At 35.4% G+C, this 17,358-nt stretch overlaps 2 protein-coding genes across 6 annotated transcripts in view; both read left to right on the forward strand.

Moving 5' to 3' along the window:
* The window catches only part of Spn (protein phosphatase 1 regulatory subunit spinophilin), a 241,724-nt gene that overhangs the window by 52,905 nt on the left and 171,461 nt on the right, over positions 1–17,358 (forward strand). The gene's annotated exons all lie outside the window — the stretch shown is intronic.
* LOC147063716 (uncharacterized) lies at positions 831–5,439 on the forward strand. Its single transcript, XM_085959942.1, has 2 exons — positions 831–1,117; positions 2,368–5,439. Exon 2 carries the CDS (start codon positions 3,625–3,627, stop codon positions 4,093–4,095), a length of 471 nt encoding a protein of 156 aa, XP_085816068.1. The 5' UTR covers positions 831–1,117; positions 2,368–3,624; the 3' UTR covers positions 4,096–5,439.

Below are 17,358 nucleotides of genomic sequence, written 5' to 3' on the forward strand. Positions count from 1 at the left end.
TTATACTAAATTTCTAGTAAATCAGAGTTTACATAGCAATCAATTTACCAACACTCCTTTTCTTTGAGCTGACGTTTTACTTGTTTCAGATGTGTATGTGTGTGTTGCATTTCCGTGTCCGGCAGACAGACGCATCCGGTGACGTTACTGTTCACGTGGGTCTCACGTACAGTAGATAAAATGCTACTTTGGTCTCTAGTCGCGTGTGCGGCGGCTATTGTTTAGCGCAGTGTTACCAAACGTACCATAATTTTACTACAAATATTTTCAAATCTTTGAAAGGACGAAAAGTTTTCTAGTACTATAACTTTTATCCAGAAATACCGTAATTTTACGCCATTGTTCTATTAATCATCGTAAGAAAAAGATGTCAACATTGGCGCACGTAACTCACCGGATAAAACGTTTGTTCGATGGATTTTTGGATATTCATTATACCTACCCTCTGCCGACGCTAAGTTGGTAGTGCTCTCTACTACTAATACCAATTATTGCATTCGGAAGGTCCTGGATCAACATTTTAATAATATTACAACACTAATAGGAAGGGTCTGATATAATGTGACGACTTCTGACGTAGTTGTTGGGGTAGTGGGGGGGGGGGGGGGGTAGTAAACGTGACGTAACTACTCTTGAAAAAATACAAACTCATTTTTGAAGTTATACCTACTTCTTTTGATGCGTTTGGGAAAACATATCAGTGTATTTTGGCGTGTAACGCCGACGGAAGTCGCGCGCGCCGATGCAACACAATTTATTATTATGATTATGCATTAAGATTTGAGACTATATTTATGTAAGTATTATTTATGAGTAAAATTATATATCAATATATAAATAAATTTTGTGAATGTGAGTTGGTAAATAATTCAAATAATGGTATGCTGTAAATTTACAATATTTAGACACTTCATACAAAAGTACATATTTTTACAGTTTAGGATAATATTTATCGCATATTCCATGTCAATTTATTTATTAGCGGTTTATAATAATTGAATACAATAATAATTATTATATTTCACCACAAAAGCCAATATCATGTTTAATAGGCTTCGTTTTACTTTTGATTTGTAATAAATTACTATTGTTAACGAAAACAGTTGTACAGTCATCTGTTTAAGCAAAGATGATCGAAATAGCGGTTTGCTAAATTAATTTAAAAAAAACACAGGTAGGTATTGAGATATTTTTCTTCCAAAGTAGGTAGGTAGGTATATTCTGCAATAATATTATTTATTTGCATACATAATATTGTTGCTGACGGTACCTATATCGATAAAGTACTCTTAAGACCGAAATGAATATAACCATAATAACACGCCAGTAAAATTTGATTTTTTATTAATTCATCATGGGCACTTCTGAATCGATTATAACCGCTGTATGTCGAAGGTGAGTTTTTTTGTTTCGTTTCACCAAAGAAGTATGACTTCTAACGCGCGTACATAAGTACACACACCGATTTTTTTTTCTTGAGAATTTCTAAAATAGAATATTCCTTGACGGCATTATACTAAATTCGATGAGTTTCAACAAATCGAATTTAAACTTGGGGGTATTTTTAATAACCATGTCTTTGCTTTTTCGTTCAAGTTGTTCGTTAGTAATTTTGAACGATCACAAACACCCAGGCTTTGAGAAAATCACATACATTTATATTATTGTGTACCTGCCTTACGCACTGTGCACCACGAGAACCGCCAAACCAGTTGGTTGGGAGCTCAAAGCTCTGAGGTAATTTAAACAAGGTCGTAAATCTATTTATATAAGTAACGAAATGTGACAACGAAGGGGGGGGGGGTCTTCGGACCCATTATTTGGATAACCAGCTGGTAGTATCTGAAACGATAATTATGCGAAGTTAACCACCATGCAATATATATTTATATGTCGACGAATTGCTAAAAAAGGTATTCTGTTATTTATAGTTAGGTACCAATATTACCGTTCAGAATCTTCAGTTTAATCTTTCGTACAAACTAGTTCATTCATTCATCATAATTCCAATCGATAATAATTATTAGGCCAAAAAACGTTACTGTAGTTTCTATATAGAGCTCAGGCAGTTCTAAAAAGCCGTCTGTCGCACACCACGACGCCACGACGCTGCTTTCGGCCATTTTCGAATAAGTACCCTCTACTCTACCGGTGTGACTTGTAGTTTCACTCGGCAATTTCAGTTATGGCCAACTAATAGTATTTGGATAATAAATTATTCAGCTGATTCCATACCGATAACGATAGGAGTACAATAGTAATATATAACATGGCAGCGATATACAGGACTTTTCCTTGAATTGGGTCCATTATTTTGTAGAATTTGTAGAATCGTTTTTCTGCGACCGGGGCTGAATTATTGCTCAGAAATATATTCCAGACACAATCAATTATGTTGCTATTGGATCATTCCGCTCTTATATCGAACTAATTGGATCTGCGCATTTCATTTTGATCGCACCCAGTGTGTACTTACACCGAAATCATTTACCACGTTTTTATTTGATTTATTCTCTAATTTGCAAACGTTATTTTGAGTAGTCACAGGTTGTTCCACGTAACGGGTTCTAAATAAATTAGGACATACTTACCCACGGATTCTTTCCGTATGCCAATTAAAATAAAAGGTAATTCCTTACACGTTTATTTCTATGTATTCCGTCAAAACAATCCCTGTTTCCACGAGAGAGGGATTTTCTTCTAAACAATTTCTGTTTTCTTCGTCGATTCATATAAAATATTTCTATCTAGTAATTATTGATTTCCATATTCCCAGAAATGTCACTTGTATCTCTACTGTCTTCATAACACCAACACCTCATCACTGGAACGGTTTGACGTTTTATGATGCTGTATATCATGCGTAGTGACATTAGGGCGGATCTTTCTCGTCTCTTTGTCTACCATCAATGAAAATATCGATTATTATTGGTGCAGACATTGTATAATTTAAATTCCTTAATACTTAATCCATCGAATTAATTTAATTTTTTTCAACTATTTTTTATTTGAATTTCCCTGTTGCTTAAGGTGATACATCAGTGAAACGGCAAATAATTTTCAACTATAGACGCGACGAAATTTTGGACTCACTCGCATTCTGAGAGAGAACGTCGAGCTGGAAACACGTCACTTTGTTTCGTGATGGCGACGGGCGTATTAATTCTTAAATCGTGTAAAGATTACTAAAAACGTTACCCATTTACTTTGAAAAGAAAACATGTCAATGAATATATTATATTGTTACTAATAGAACATACGTTAAAGTGCCCACCACCACCCGTCATATATGCACATCCGTGGATATGCACGGCCGCTTTCTATGACGCTTTAAACGTGTCTGAAAGAAGTGATTTTAAGTGCTCATTCCGTCCCGAGACGGAGCCGCACGGGACTGATGCTGCAACCATGCACCGTAGTGCTTAAAGAAGATAAGAAAGAAAATGTTTGTTTTTGGACTGGCTCTGCTGTCCGCTGACGTTAAGCGCTTTGTGTACCCGCATATTGAGTGTCAAGAATTGAAATGGATGAGTCTACAGAAGAGTCGGGACTATCCCGCTCCCCATACGACGCTGCAAATTTCTCAAATGCCGCAAAGTTGGCCTCGGTTGCTACCAGATCTCCATGACCAATTGGGCCCGTGTGAGGACGGACCCTGGCAAACAGCTCCGCTCGTTCGAATTCCATAAGCGGGCAATCCCAGAGGATGTGTTCAACATCTTGGTGGTCATGCCCGCAGGTACAACCCGGCCCATCTACTATCAAGCCAAACTCGTGGAGTCTGGCGGCGAAATTGCCATGGCCGGTGAGGAACTGGCTAATCCAGTGCGAAGGTTGGAGTCTTCTAGTTTGGTGCCTGCAGAATACGTCTGGAAAAAAACGGTAAGTGTGCCGCCCCTTGGGGGAGGCGGTCCACCTCGCCTGCCATGCCGCAAATGCGGTCTTGTACACAATGTCACTTACAGTCTTCCTGTAAGGAACGTCCTCGGATCTCTGCGGTGGTGTCAGATGGACACCGGCTTATATTTCGTTTGGCATGCGTCATTTACACCCGCGACCCGCAATCCGCGCATCGCCTATCTACGATCTTTTTAGACCGTGCCTCAACTGAGGGACAGCCTTAAGGATTTACTATCTCCGTATTACTATAATATTTTTTCATATTTCCTGTCATTAGAAAATCTCTGGCTATTTCAAATTATTGCATTATTTGTACTTTTACTGGTATACATATTGTGACGTACACAATATTCACTAATCACTGTTAAGTAATTATAACGTTTTTTTATAAATAAGTTGTTAAATTAATAATATGAAATCACTCTTCAGTATTTCAAAATTGTTCAAATTTATTAAATACTTCAATTTTCTCTACTTCACACGAGTTGGGCATCGCTGCATTTACTCATCGTCTCGGCGTCGCGACGCGGGGGCGACGCCCTATCCTGAGGGGTTGCGTTAAGTCGGTAGATACAGTCCCACCTGATTATTCTCGTCACTCATAATTTGACGGTGTGCTTTTATACATTCACTTTACAAGCCAGTAACATTTTTTACTAATCAGTTATTAAAAGTATACCGCTCAAGTTATAGTAGGGTCGTCCAATGTTGCTAGTTAATGAATGATACAAGTGGTACAAGTTACTGTTTCCAGTTGTTTGAAACAGAATATTCTATACTTTATTGGTGATCACTGTAAATTCTTGGTAGTAAGGCATTGATAATAATCTCATTAAAGTAACACAGCAGATTCCAACTTATTTCATTCTACAGTTTCTTCGAATTACAAAAAAAACAAAACGATGAAAAAATTATAAGAATAGTTGATTAACGGTTAATAACACAAATATACCTGTCAATTCGAGCCATTGCCTCCTTCACCACTTATCTCCAACCAGCAGTCTCTTCAGTCACCGTTACTAAAATTGTTGGATGCTCTATTTAGGCACAATTACTACTCTACAACCAACATTTCAAGGATGCGATTTATAGCGCTGTGTGCAGTGTAAAGGACAGAAGCTATTGTTAGGCGTAACTATTAGGTACGTGCAAGCGTGGAGGATTTGTAGTTTATAGACGTATTTGTAGACGATGGCAGTCATGATATAATAGTAAATCTATATATGCACATACGTAGAGTTTCAAAACATTCATTCTACAACCGGAATCATTCTGTGAATTGATCTACACGCTTGCACATTTTGAGTGGGGTAAAAGGGAAGACGCTGAACCGGCAATATTTTCAAATGCACGAGGCGGAGGAAATCCGCCTATGGGCTGGAACAATGATTTATTTTTTATTCATATTATTTGCGGTTCCGTAGGTTCCCTTTGTTTACATATGTGTTACATAAATTGTGGGCAGCTGTTTGGAAAGTATCTGATATCCCCAAAAAGTAATATACTAAAAATCCACTCGATTTAAAAAAAAAGTCCATTTCTCGTAAAAATAAAACCGTGTAATACGACCTTCACCTCGTGGAGACCCATATGATTGTCTTAGGATCGTACATAGTCATGTAATGTAATGATTTTCTATATACATATACCTAATATTGGTACCCACTGCGTATAATTGGGTAAATTTTAATGCTATATAGCTATTTAAACGTTCTGCTAATATCATTGTGTTATTATATGTGGTCTTTGAGCCGTTGACATTTAGTTTCTTACTTCTCCTTTATTCGACGTTTCAGGCTAATTACAGAGGCCATTCTCAAGAGATGTTGTAGTACAGTGTAGTAATAGCCCGGTCGCACCTTGAAAATCGTCTCGACTGGTATATATACGGGCATTAATAAAATCGGGCTCGAATGTTGCAAATTTTCAAACTACCCGAATGAAAAACAGCTTTTGGACATGTGCTGATGCGATATTTGGGTATTATACCTTTGCCCCATGACGAATAAAATTTATTGCTTGCGATACTAGCTGTTTTTTATTTTCCAAACTAAAATGTCGCAATCGAGGTGTGTGCGGAGGGACATTAAACTGCATGTGTTTTGTAAATATCAACAAAATCAGATCGACATATCCGACGTGTCGCAGTCGAGACGAGTTTATATGTGCGACCTGGCTTAGTTGTATGAATGCGAACTATTAATAGGGACGACGGGCTAGGTTCAAAAGGACCATGGTTTCTGCTCTTTCTAGAAAATCCAATATCCGATCTTGCATAGTCGCACCAGTCGTAACTATTGCAGTCAACTATGATCCTTTTTTATCCTGAACATCGGTCATCGTCAGCTAAACCGAGCTCTTTTCGACCCACTTTGAACGGCGTTCACTTTCATACACTTAACCAGCAACTGAAATTCAAATCGTAATTTTTATTGTAATCTGATTTCAAACGTAATGTACGAGGGTGGGTCAATAAGTCCTTAGAAAAGCCGACAGGTGGCGCGACTAGTACTGTAAGCGGTTTGTTTTCATGCAGTGGCACTACCGATTCAGTATGCTGCGAAGTTTCAATCAGATTGGTCGGGTTGTTGTGTGTTTCTCGTACATTTAAAAAAAAATTTTGCTTGTGGAAAATGGAAAAATGGAAAATGGAGAAAATTGAGTTTAGAGCTGTTATTAAACATTTTAATATAAAAGGGTTAACAGCAAAGGAAATAAAAAATGAGTTGGATTTAGTTCACGGCATATCTGCTCCTTCACTTGCAACTATTTATAACTGGTTAAATGAATTTAAACGTGGTCGTACATCAACAAAGGATGAACCACGCTCAGGACGTCCTGTAGAGGTGACTACACCAGAAATGATCAATAAAATCCACGATATGGTGTTAAGTGACCGAAGATTAAAGTTGAGTGAGATAATTGAGGTTACAGGGATCTCAAAAGGTAGCGTCATTTCTATTTTACATGACAAATTGGGCATGAAAAATATTTCTGCAAGATGGGTGCCGCGTTTGCTCACAGTCGACAATAAACGCAATAGGTTGGTGGCCTCTAAAGCCCTGTTGTCGCTCATGCAACGCAATCCGGATGAATTTTTTCGTCGCTTTGTGACTGTAGATGAAACATGGATACAACACTATACTCCCGAGACGAAAGAACAGTCAAAGCAGTGGATTGCGAAGGCAAACCATGACCAAAGAAGGCGAAAACCGTAAAATCAGCTGGTAAGGTTATGGCTACTGTATTTTGGGATGCACGTGAAATTATTTTCGTTGACTATTTGGAAAAAGGAAAAACAATAACAGGGGATTATTATGCATCTTTATTGGACCAGCTAAAAAACAAAATTGAAGAAAAACGGCCTCATTTAAACAGGAAAAAAATCTTCTTTCATCAGGACAATGCCCGTGTTCACACATGTTTACGATCAATGGCTAAAATTGAAGAATTGAAGTTCGAATTGGTCGACCACCCACCGTATTCGCCAGATTTAGCCCCCAGTGACTTTTTCCTTTTCCCAAACTTAAAAAAATGGCTAAGTGGACAACGTTTTTTTTCAAATGAAGAAGTCATCGATCGGACAAATGCTTATTTTGAGGACCTTCCGAAAACTTATTTTTCTGACGGTTTAAAAAAAATTGAGAAACATCTTACCAAGTGTATTGAGCTCCAAGAAGATTATGTTGAGAAATAAAAAAAAAATACAAAAATAAAAACTGTTTTAATGCTTTTTTCTAAGGAATTATTGACCCACCCTCGTATATTGTATTGCACGTCCTTGTCATGGCCTTGTCCGTTATAACCACAACCTCAACACTATTACTGCATTGCAAATAATAATATTTCGTGTATTCGTGTGCTAACCCATAACATAGTATGTATAGATTATGAAATCACGCTTTCAAAAATTGCCTCTTTTATAATATTATATACCACACCGCCTAGGTTACGATCACAGAACAGATAATAAAATTGAGTTCCCTGGTTACGATGGTTTTGGTATGGGTCCCATTGGGTACAAATATTTTTTCAAAAAAAATCTAATAAGTGGGTATATATTATGTTTATGATTACCTATAGACTTAATATATTCCACCCTCATAGGCATTATGTATTTACAATAATATATTGACACAAGCTTAAAATACCTACGTTATTTATATTACCACGATTATAGTCGATTAGCTTTTACATGTTTTTTTATTTGAAATAACCTAACTGTATGAAAACTGCAATAATGGTTTTTAAAGGATTCGTTAATTGAATTCGATATTTGAGTTATTTGTGTTGAAAGCTGTTTCGGTCTATGCAGTATGCACCCACCCTAGTAATAATTTAAATATTACTTTTATACTTATGTTAATAGGTCGCAATAGCTATCAACTACATACTTAATTATTGATACTATTAATACCATGGACATTCAATTTAATGCTCTAACTGTCTAACTCTAACTGAATGTATTACTATAGAGAGTATCTAATGTATCAACTACGGGTTTTTACAAGCACTTCAAATATTCAAAAAAAATGTTTTTCTTCTTGTTCCTTTACTTAGTAGGTAATAAGGTTTTTGCTTTTATCTTATTGTATTGTATTAATTTATTATTTAAACGAGTCATGTAGATCAGTGTGGATGCCGAAAGGCGAAATCCTGGTCGCAAAGAACGGAATAGTACAAAACTTAATCAATTAGATTAGAATATAAATACTTAACTGCAGTTTCGTAGAATTAACAAAAACTTTGTAAGTATGAATACTTACTATTATAATGGAGTTCTTTAAATCCAACTCGATACTCACCTTTTATCTTGTACGTGGTCGACAAGGTCTTCGTTTGCCTTTCGGTTTACCACATTTCAGTTTCTTTGTCAAGTGGGACTCGTCCATCCAGTCTACATCACCCAGCCATCTACGGAGGCTCTATAGTCTATTTGATAAACTGTACGGCGTGCGTTGTATCGCCGCCTCCACCTTGACCGTGTGTCGTTGGTCCAGCATTTTAACTCTGTTTTTGGTCATTAACCAGGTTTCTGAACCATACATGACAACATAATTGGTCTGTATCATCTCGTATTTGATCGGAATTAAAATATAACCTAAAGTTAAACTCTGTTTTTTTTAATGTGCGGAAAGGTGCGACCATTTTTTTCTTCTACACGTTTGGATATTATGCTACTTTAAAGTTTCCCATTCATCTCTATCGTTATTATCACTCCGGCAATCTGCTTTGCGTTTTGGAAGTTTTTAAACTTTTCTGTTTCGTTTTGACCGACAATTGCTTATTGTATTGTTTGAATATGTCATTTTCTGTTTGTGAGGGCTGGCAATGTTGTACCTATACTGTACGTGACTGGGGCCCCCTTATCTCTTGTTGGAGACGCTTGTATGAGGCACTTTACGTATGCATTGCGATAAATAGGCACATATTATAGACGTAGCCAAGTGAAGGTGAACACTTGGCTACGTTGTCACAGCGGTGAGGGTGCTAAATATTCATTTATAAATTCTCCATAACTGTTTTCAATATTCTGTAAATTTTCTTTTGGTTCTCAAATGTTAAGTACAATTTTCCTATGGCAAAATATATTTTTTATATATTTTTTAAGTATATTGGTAATTTTAGTATTAGCATGATTATTTTGAGTGCATTTAATATTTTTTCATTGTGGGTAATCCGCCACTCAGTTAACATGGCGCCGATAAATCGAGACTCAACTTAACTTAGACTTAACTAATAATATTGTAAAGTTTTATCGGCGATCTGCGGAACTAAAAATCTCCCTGCACTTTCAAGTATATAAATCTACGTATATAAACGTTTTCGTTATTTACAATACAATGGGCGAAATGAAATCGAAGCATCTTACTTTTAGAAAATAATATTATCTTTACACCGATTGATAAAGATTATTACAATTTAGGGTGAAGTCCATCAGATTTCGTGGCATAATGTATCGATTGTTGGGAAACTTTTAGTCTCAATGTTGATCGTCACTGCTCAATATGTGGGGCGGAAACGAGGTAGCGAGTAACTGAAAGTTTCCACACGCTCTCGCGGAGGGAGGAAGGGAAAACTCGAGTGGAGCATCGCACGGCAGCCCCTCCCATCCTGTTTCCCCTCTAACTGCCTTTTGCTGTGTCTTCATCGCTTTAAACTCGACTCATTACGATGATGGAACATCGTTTCGGGTTAACCTCTCTTCATCAACTATTTGACGTTGATGAGTTTTGGGAATCTTTGATTTAATAGATATCGATTTAAAATAAATTCTACCAATCAATATTTACGGTATGCCTATAATTGTCTTTTTGATTTACGGGAAAAACATATTTCTAATATTACTCATTGGCGTTTCGATGATTCGATTTCGAGATTTGATTGTTGATGTTGTCGTCACTTAACTAAAATTTATAGGAAATAGATTGTGTTTATATAACAAAAATCAACGGTTAAGACCCACTATACCCAGGTCGTGACACAAAACTATAAACATCGATGGTAGTGCAAGTTATTACTTATACTTAGAATGCAATATGGTAAATGGTAAACTGTTTGTAGAAAATGATGATTGTCGCATATTGAAATAAATGGCGATCGAAAATCTTCTTTATTGCGAACAGGTTATCGTATTGTATTCGAAGATGATCAATAACTAGCATTATCCTCGGAATTCGTAATTCAGTGTCACGGCCTGAATATAGTCGGTCTTGTTACGAACCCGTTGAGTTTATGAACGTAGAACTACGTTTGTCAGCGAGGGCAGTTCTGGGGGCAATTAAATGTTATTTTAGTTTGTTTTGTTTATTGAATGATTGAATAGTTTCGCGAAGTAAACGTTCGGATCGGCTGAGCTCTCACTAATTTATGTGCATAAAAATGGCCGCAGAAACGCGATTATCGAGGCCTGTTTTCTTTCACATATTTCGCCGATCTTGGGGTACCGACCGGTATAAAGTCGATATTTACCATCAAAAGACTCATTTTTCTACACGATGGTATAATTTTTATTTCGCTATGTTTATTTTTTCAAAATTGAAGGCAAGTCTTATGTACTTAACATTTTTAGACATTCATTACTGATGTAGTTGGCGACTTACCTTGCCAAATACAAAGACTTTGTTCTACGTCAAAATACCATTAATCTCATAACTTTTGTACGATTATGGAATCAGAAAATATGCAATAATTCAAAACATTGTATATACTATATAACAAAAATGATAGTTTTTGCATCTCAGAAAACCTCTTGAATCTGATTCTGAAAGAACCTTTTCAATTGATTGCTCTGAACATAATATACAATCTATAAAGATAAATTCACAAACTGATCTACCCCCGGGATTTGAAATTTCTGTCCGGAATTTATATCCCTATTACGAAGTACTAGTAGTACTACTACTACTACTACTAGTAGTAGTGTGTGCAAATTACATTATGTAGTTGCGTGTTCATATCATATCGAGTCGATTGGTTGCGAAAATAAGGCGAAACCGCAGGATAGTTTTAATGATAAAAAAATATTTGAATTACACGACACTAAAATCTATTTCTGGCTGGCGGTTGTAATACGGTGTGTATGTAGTTGTAGGTACATAAAATCTTAGAACGTTGAAACTTTCAGGAAACCGCCTAATGGACGTTCAATCTTGTACCTACCTGCAACACTTTGCGTTGTTTTTCTTTTTTCTAATTTTTGTTTTCGTTTTTTTATAATCTTTTACAGTGTTGTGCTCGTTATTGATTCGCCGTTTAAGCAGGGCGAACTTTCAATTACCGTAAGCGGAAGCGCTTGGAATAATGCTGATAAATAATTTATTCGCAAGGCAACCTTGTACACCGACTTGTTGATATCATAATATTATTCCTCAGGTTTTTTTCCCTCTTCGGATTAAAATCTTCGAAAATATAAAGCCTAAAGGTTTAGGGAGAATAGATTTATTTTATATACATATCTATTATTTGTATTCATGTTCATACATAATTAGGTATTATCAATGGCGCGCGGTGTCGTTTGAGATCGGGCATGATTTTAGTATCTTTTTACCTCCCCAAATATACCAGTACTGCTGCTGTATTAATTAGTTCCTAATTTTGACAACGCTATCTTACAGTAATGGTGAACAGTTTGCAAAGCTTGAAAATGATACTACCATCTATCAAGTGCGACACCACGGCACCTTAGCTCTCATAGGGAGCAGTACCAGGCAGCTAGTGTATCATTAAATATCTTGGATTAATTAAGGCATGCTTCTCATCCACAGCATCTATGGACCGCACGCCACTGGCATCTACTATCGGTCCCTCACGGAAGATTTCCAGGTAGTAACGTAAGAATATAGATATCATCAATCCACTTTTCGAGATAATAAAACTGGAGTATGGATTATTTTTATGGGGTCTCCATACAAATACACAACGTCATAATATGTACATAATATATTATAATATGTAGCGCATTATTTTCCATTAATATTTACTTATTTTAAACATGATGAGTGATGATTGTGATGTTATTACCTCCCCTTCCATGCTCTCTGAATTTGTAAATAACATGATGGTTCATTAACAATCCTTGTTGAAGTTAGTTCCGTTGCGGTATTTTCACATTTTGGAGTCAATGTTATGTTTCGAAACATGGAAAAAAACTCTAAACTAAAGTAGTTTTCGCGATTTAAAAAATAAAATGTCTACCATGAATGGATGTCTTCTGTTACCTGAGAATGATTGTGTGATACACGGGTGTTTGGAAATGTTGTAGGTACCTGCCGTGACACCCTCATTCGCGCAGAATGTTGGCAATCTATCACTTTGCGGGCGTGCTTTGGAATCTACCCATGTAGTGTCGTCGATTTCCGCGTCGGAAAAGTCTTTTCATGGCGACGTCACACTTTTCCTTTGCATACGTCGGCGTTGAAAATTCAACACCTCGCATCCGTGAAACTGACAATTAAATACAATAATATTAAACACATAACGTATTTCGATATTTTGTTAGCACGTAGGTGGTTATAGAAAATAATTAATATTTTTATTTTCGTTATTGAAATTGCAAAATATTAAATTAATAACGACAGAATTGACAGAACTACATTTAGTAGGTGCCTTACAGAATCGTAGTCCATATATTGAACTAAAGAATATCAGGTAAGTACCTAGCTTGCAAGGTTGTTGAAGAAAAACCTTCGTATCTATAGGTATACTTACCTACATATTATAATTTTATAAAATGGAAGGTAAGAAAAAGTTACATGGTTAATGAATGAAACAGCTGCAATACATGCAAGTCATTTCGCATTGGTTATTTATTTGTAGCCAGAATAACACGCGTGGTCTGAGATTTATTTCACAGATAAAAATGTTTAGCATTAACAGTGTTACAAGCTTAAAATATTTATTTTAATATGAACATAAATATATGAAAATAACAGTAGGTACGTACGTCAACAGTAGGCCGCCATTTTTACTTAAAAAAACAATTCATTCATTCCTCCCGAAGTAAAACAGAATTGCATTGTTTACTCTAATATTGAATTTAGTTATATGTAAGAAGTGGAACATGGGATTCTGCTATATCGTCTTTTATTCACCAGGTGCATTGAACGTTCTTAAATAAATATCTTCATATAAGAATTTTACTAACAGTCTACATTTATAAGAAACACTGACAATTCCTTGGTAGGTATATAATAATACATTCGATAATTCACAGTCGCATTCGATAACCGTAATTATGGTTTAAAATTACATATTTCTTAAACATGATAATATACTGTTATGATCAAAGATGATAATTCCAGATGGATATGAGTAAGTTCGTTTAAGATGGCCCGTTTATATTTCGAATGCTATACATATTATATATTAATAATTAATTTATAAAATTTTGTAATAACCTTTTTATAGCTTAAAATAAATACGCTTCTAATGAATATAATGAATGAGCATCTTTTTGTTTGAAAAAAACGTGTTTACCTAATTATGCTTCCACGCCATGAACGTTTTATGGATCCGATGCAATTTTCTCTCGTATTCTCACCAGTCATCGTTCCATAATATAAAATGTTCGCAACGTATTTCCTGCGGTTTGAAAATTATCACGGGCTTTGGTTTTTGTCACTTTCGTCGAGGTTAAAACACATTCCGTATTATGCTTATGTTATATTCGCAAATGTAAAAACATATCTGATGTTTTTATATCTGAAAAAAGTATAAAAGTGAATGAATGTATATCGGTATATCATATTACTCCCCTCTCCGAGTCGCGTGCATGATTTGGTTTTGTTTATGATGTTTTACCAGAACGTTGGATGTTTTTCATCTTTGAACGCTACCTATAAAAGTATAATACATGAGGCCATTCCTCATATAAAAATTTTGTTATTTTTTATATCATCATTAGCGGGCTATTGCTCGTAATTTTTTGCGAACTTTATGTTTAAATGAAACCCTGCAAGAGTGTAAGGGTTGAACTTATACCCTCGCTTCTGGCTACATAAATTTTTAGGGTTGTGTTTTGTATATTATAAAAAATTACATTAATTCTCTTTCTCACATATAATTTAGATAAATCCTTTCCAATACAAAAAAAAATAATTAGCTTAAAGTAAATCGACGGAAAACAATAAGAAAAACCCTATCCCTATAATATGACATTTCTTACTAGCATCGTCGTTTTTGTTATCTCCTTATTTCAGCAAATCAGGGACATCTATTTGCTACATCGCCGCTCTTGTGCACTTTCTTCACTGGTTTTTTGTATTGCACTTCCGCGTCATGCCCAACATGCACATCCTTACCCTTTTGGATAATTTTTATTTTGTTGGTCTCTGGCATCGAGAGACAATATTTTGCTTTAGTATTTACTATACACAATAATAATATTTGCTAAATTTAAACTCGTACAAAAAATTAAAATATATTAGTTCGTGCCATTTTCGTTTCAGATAAATGACTCGACATGTAAGAATTTTATTGATCATCGATAGTATCTAATGCCTGAATTATAAAAACAAACTATTATTGGATATAATTATTAATTATATATGTATGTATGTGTATGCCAACATTGCCAACCACATTCAATTGCCATATAAACCATTACAATTGCTTCTTAAAGATAGTGTATTATTATTTGTTTTTATTAAATTACGAGGGTGGGTCAATAAGTCCTTAGAAAAGCCGACAGGTGGCGCGACTAGTACTGTAAGCGGTTTGTTTTCATGCAGCGGCACTAACGATTCAGTATGCTTCGAAGTTTCAATCAGATTGGTCGGGTTGTTGTGTTTCTCGTACATTTAAAAAAAAAATTTGCTTGTTTACAAAAATGGAGAAAATTGAGTTTAGAGCTGTTATTAAACATTTTAATATAAAAGGGTTAACAGCAAAGGAAATAAAAAATGAGTTGGATTTAGTTCACGGCATATCTGCTCCTTCACTTGCAACTATTTATAACTGGTTAAATGAATTTAAACGTGGTCGTACATCAACAAAGGATGAACCACGCTCAGGACGTCCTGTAGAGGTGACTACACCAGAAATGATCAATAAAATCCACGATATGGTGTTAAGTGACCGAAGATTAAAGTTGAGTGAGATAATTGAGGTTACAGGGATCTCAAAAGGTAGCGTCATTTCTATTTTACATGACAAATTGGGCATGAAAAAAGTTTCTGCAAGATGGGTGCCGCGTTTGCTCACAGTCGACAATAAACGCAATAGGGTGGTGGCCTCTAAAGCCCTGTTGTCGCTCATGCAACGCAATCCGGATGAATTTTTTCGTCGCTTTGTGACTGTAGATGAAACATGGATACACCACTATACTCCCGAGACGAAAGAACAGTCAAAGCAGTGGATTGCGAAAGGCGAACCATGTCCAAAGAAGGCGAAAACCGTAAAATCAGCTGGTAAGGTTATGGCTACTGTATTTTGGGATGCACGTGGAATTATTTTCGTTGACTATTTGGAAAAAGGAAAAACAATAACAGGGGATTATTATGCATCTTTATTGGACCAGCTAAAAAACGAAATTGAAGAAAAACGGCCTCATTTAAACAGGAAAAAAATCCTCTTTCATCAGGACAATGCCCGTGTTCACACATGTTTACGATCAATGGCTAAAATTGAAGAATTGAAGTTCGAATTGGTCGACCACCCACCGTATTCGCCAGATTTAGCCCCCAGTGACTTTTTCCTTTTCCCAAACATAAAAAAATGGCTAAGTGGACAACGTTTTTTTTCAAATGAAGAAGTCATCGATCGGACAAATGCTTATTTTGAGGACCTTCCGAAAACTTATTTTTCTGACGGTTTAAAAAAAAATGAGAAACGTCTAACCAAGTGTATTGAGCTCCAAGGAGATTATGTTGAGAAATAAAAAAAAAAATACAAAAATAAAAACTGTTTTAATGCTTTTTTCTAAGGAATTATTGACCCACCCTCGTATAACTGACTATGACATTCCCACAACCGCAATTAATTATATTCTTCTTTTTATAATATTTCCTTGGTTTTCAATGCGATGTTTCATAATTTTATTATGTTGCGAAATATACATGAAGTATGGAGAGTTCAATATCATCATCATTCTACTGTCATTATGACAGGTCATTGCTACACCACTTGGATGTGCTTCTAAATGATAATATGAATATACTTATGTTTATGTCATTTTTACATTTATTTACTGATTGAAGTGGGGTCTACTTGACAGAATTAAATAATTATTAAGTATGTAACTAGGAAATAAATATTTAAACATTTTTAAAAAATATTATCAACTGATATACTTACATACTTAATTTGATTAATTTATGCTCCGGTGAGATTTTAATAGCGAATTCATTCATAATAGCCAATCAGACTTTATATCACTTTGCCCGCATACCTCCAATATACCTAATAACTTTTTCAACGAATGAAATGATCCTATTATTGGGTAGCACACTAATTGAAAACCTATCTAAACTCTCGACTTTTAACCCTTTCATTTCGTTTATACACTCCGTCCCAGTTAAATCTAACATATTATTATGATGTGTCCAAATTCAAACTAAGATTTCACCACAATATTAAAAAAATATGACATAAGTACCTACCTACATAGATAATGCTCCGTTTGGCTAACGGCTGTTCATAGTGAACTGTTTTTATTGTTTGGAACCAATGAAAGGTAATAAAATTTATTAACCTGTCGCCTACAAATAATATTTAAAAGCCATTAAACAATTGGTTATATAATATTATACATATTTAAATCATTATCATCATCAGCCCGGATAAATCACCTTCTAGATAAATGCCTGCCCAGACTCTTCCCAGTCCTTTGTATTTTAAACATCATACATAATTTTTATTTGATTTATTTCACAATTTTATTAAAATCCTACACAATGTTATTAAGACGCCAAGCTGTCTGCAAGACCTAGCGAGACTTACTGTTAGTATTTATTTAAT

This window comes from Rhyacophila brunnea, unplaced genomic scaffold (genome assembly GCF_057557595.1).
Source record: "Rhyacophila brunnea isolate RB1 unplaced genomic scaffold, BYU_Rbru_1.0 scaffold_9, whole genome shotgun sequence".
In the NCBI taxonomy this organism is placed as follows: domain Eukaryota; kingdom Metazoa; phylum Arthropoda; class Insecta; order Trichoptera; family Rhyacophilidae; genus Rhyacophila; species Rhyacophila brunnea.

Excerpts from the sequence above, each read along its gene's own strand:
- LOC147063716 (XM_085959942.1), top strand. The coding sequence starts at position 3,625 with ATGACCAATTGGGCCCGTGTGAGGACGGACCCTGGCAAACAGCTCCGC.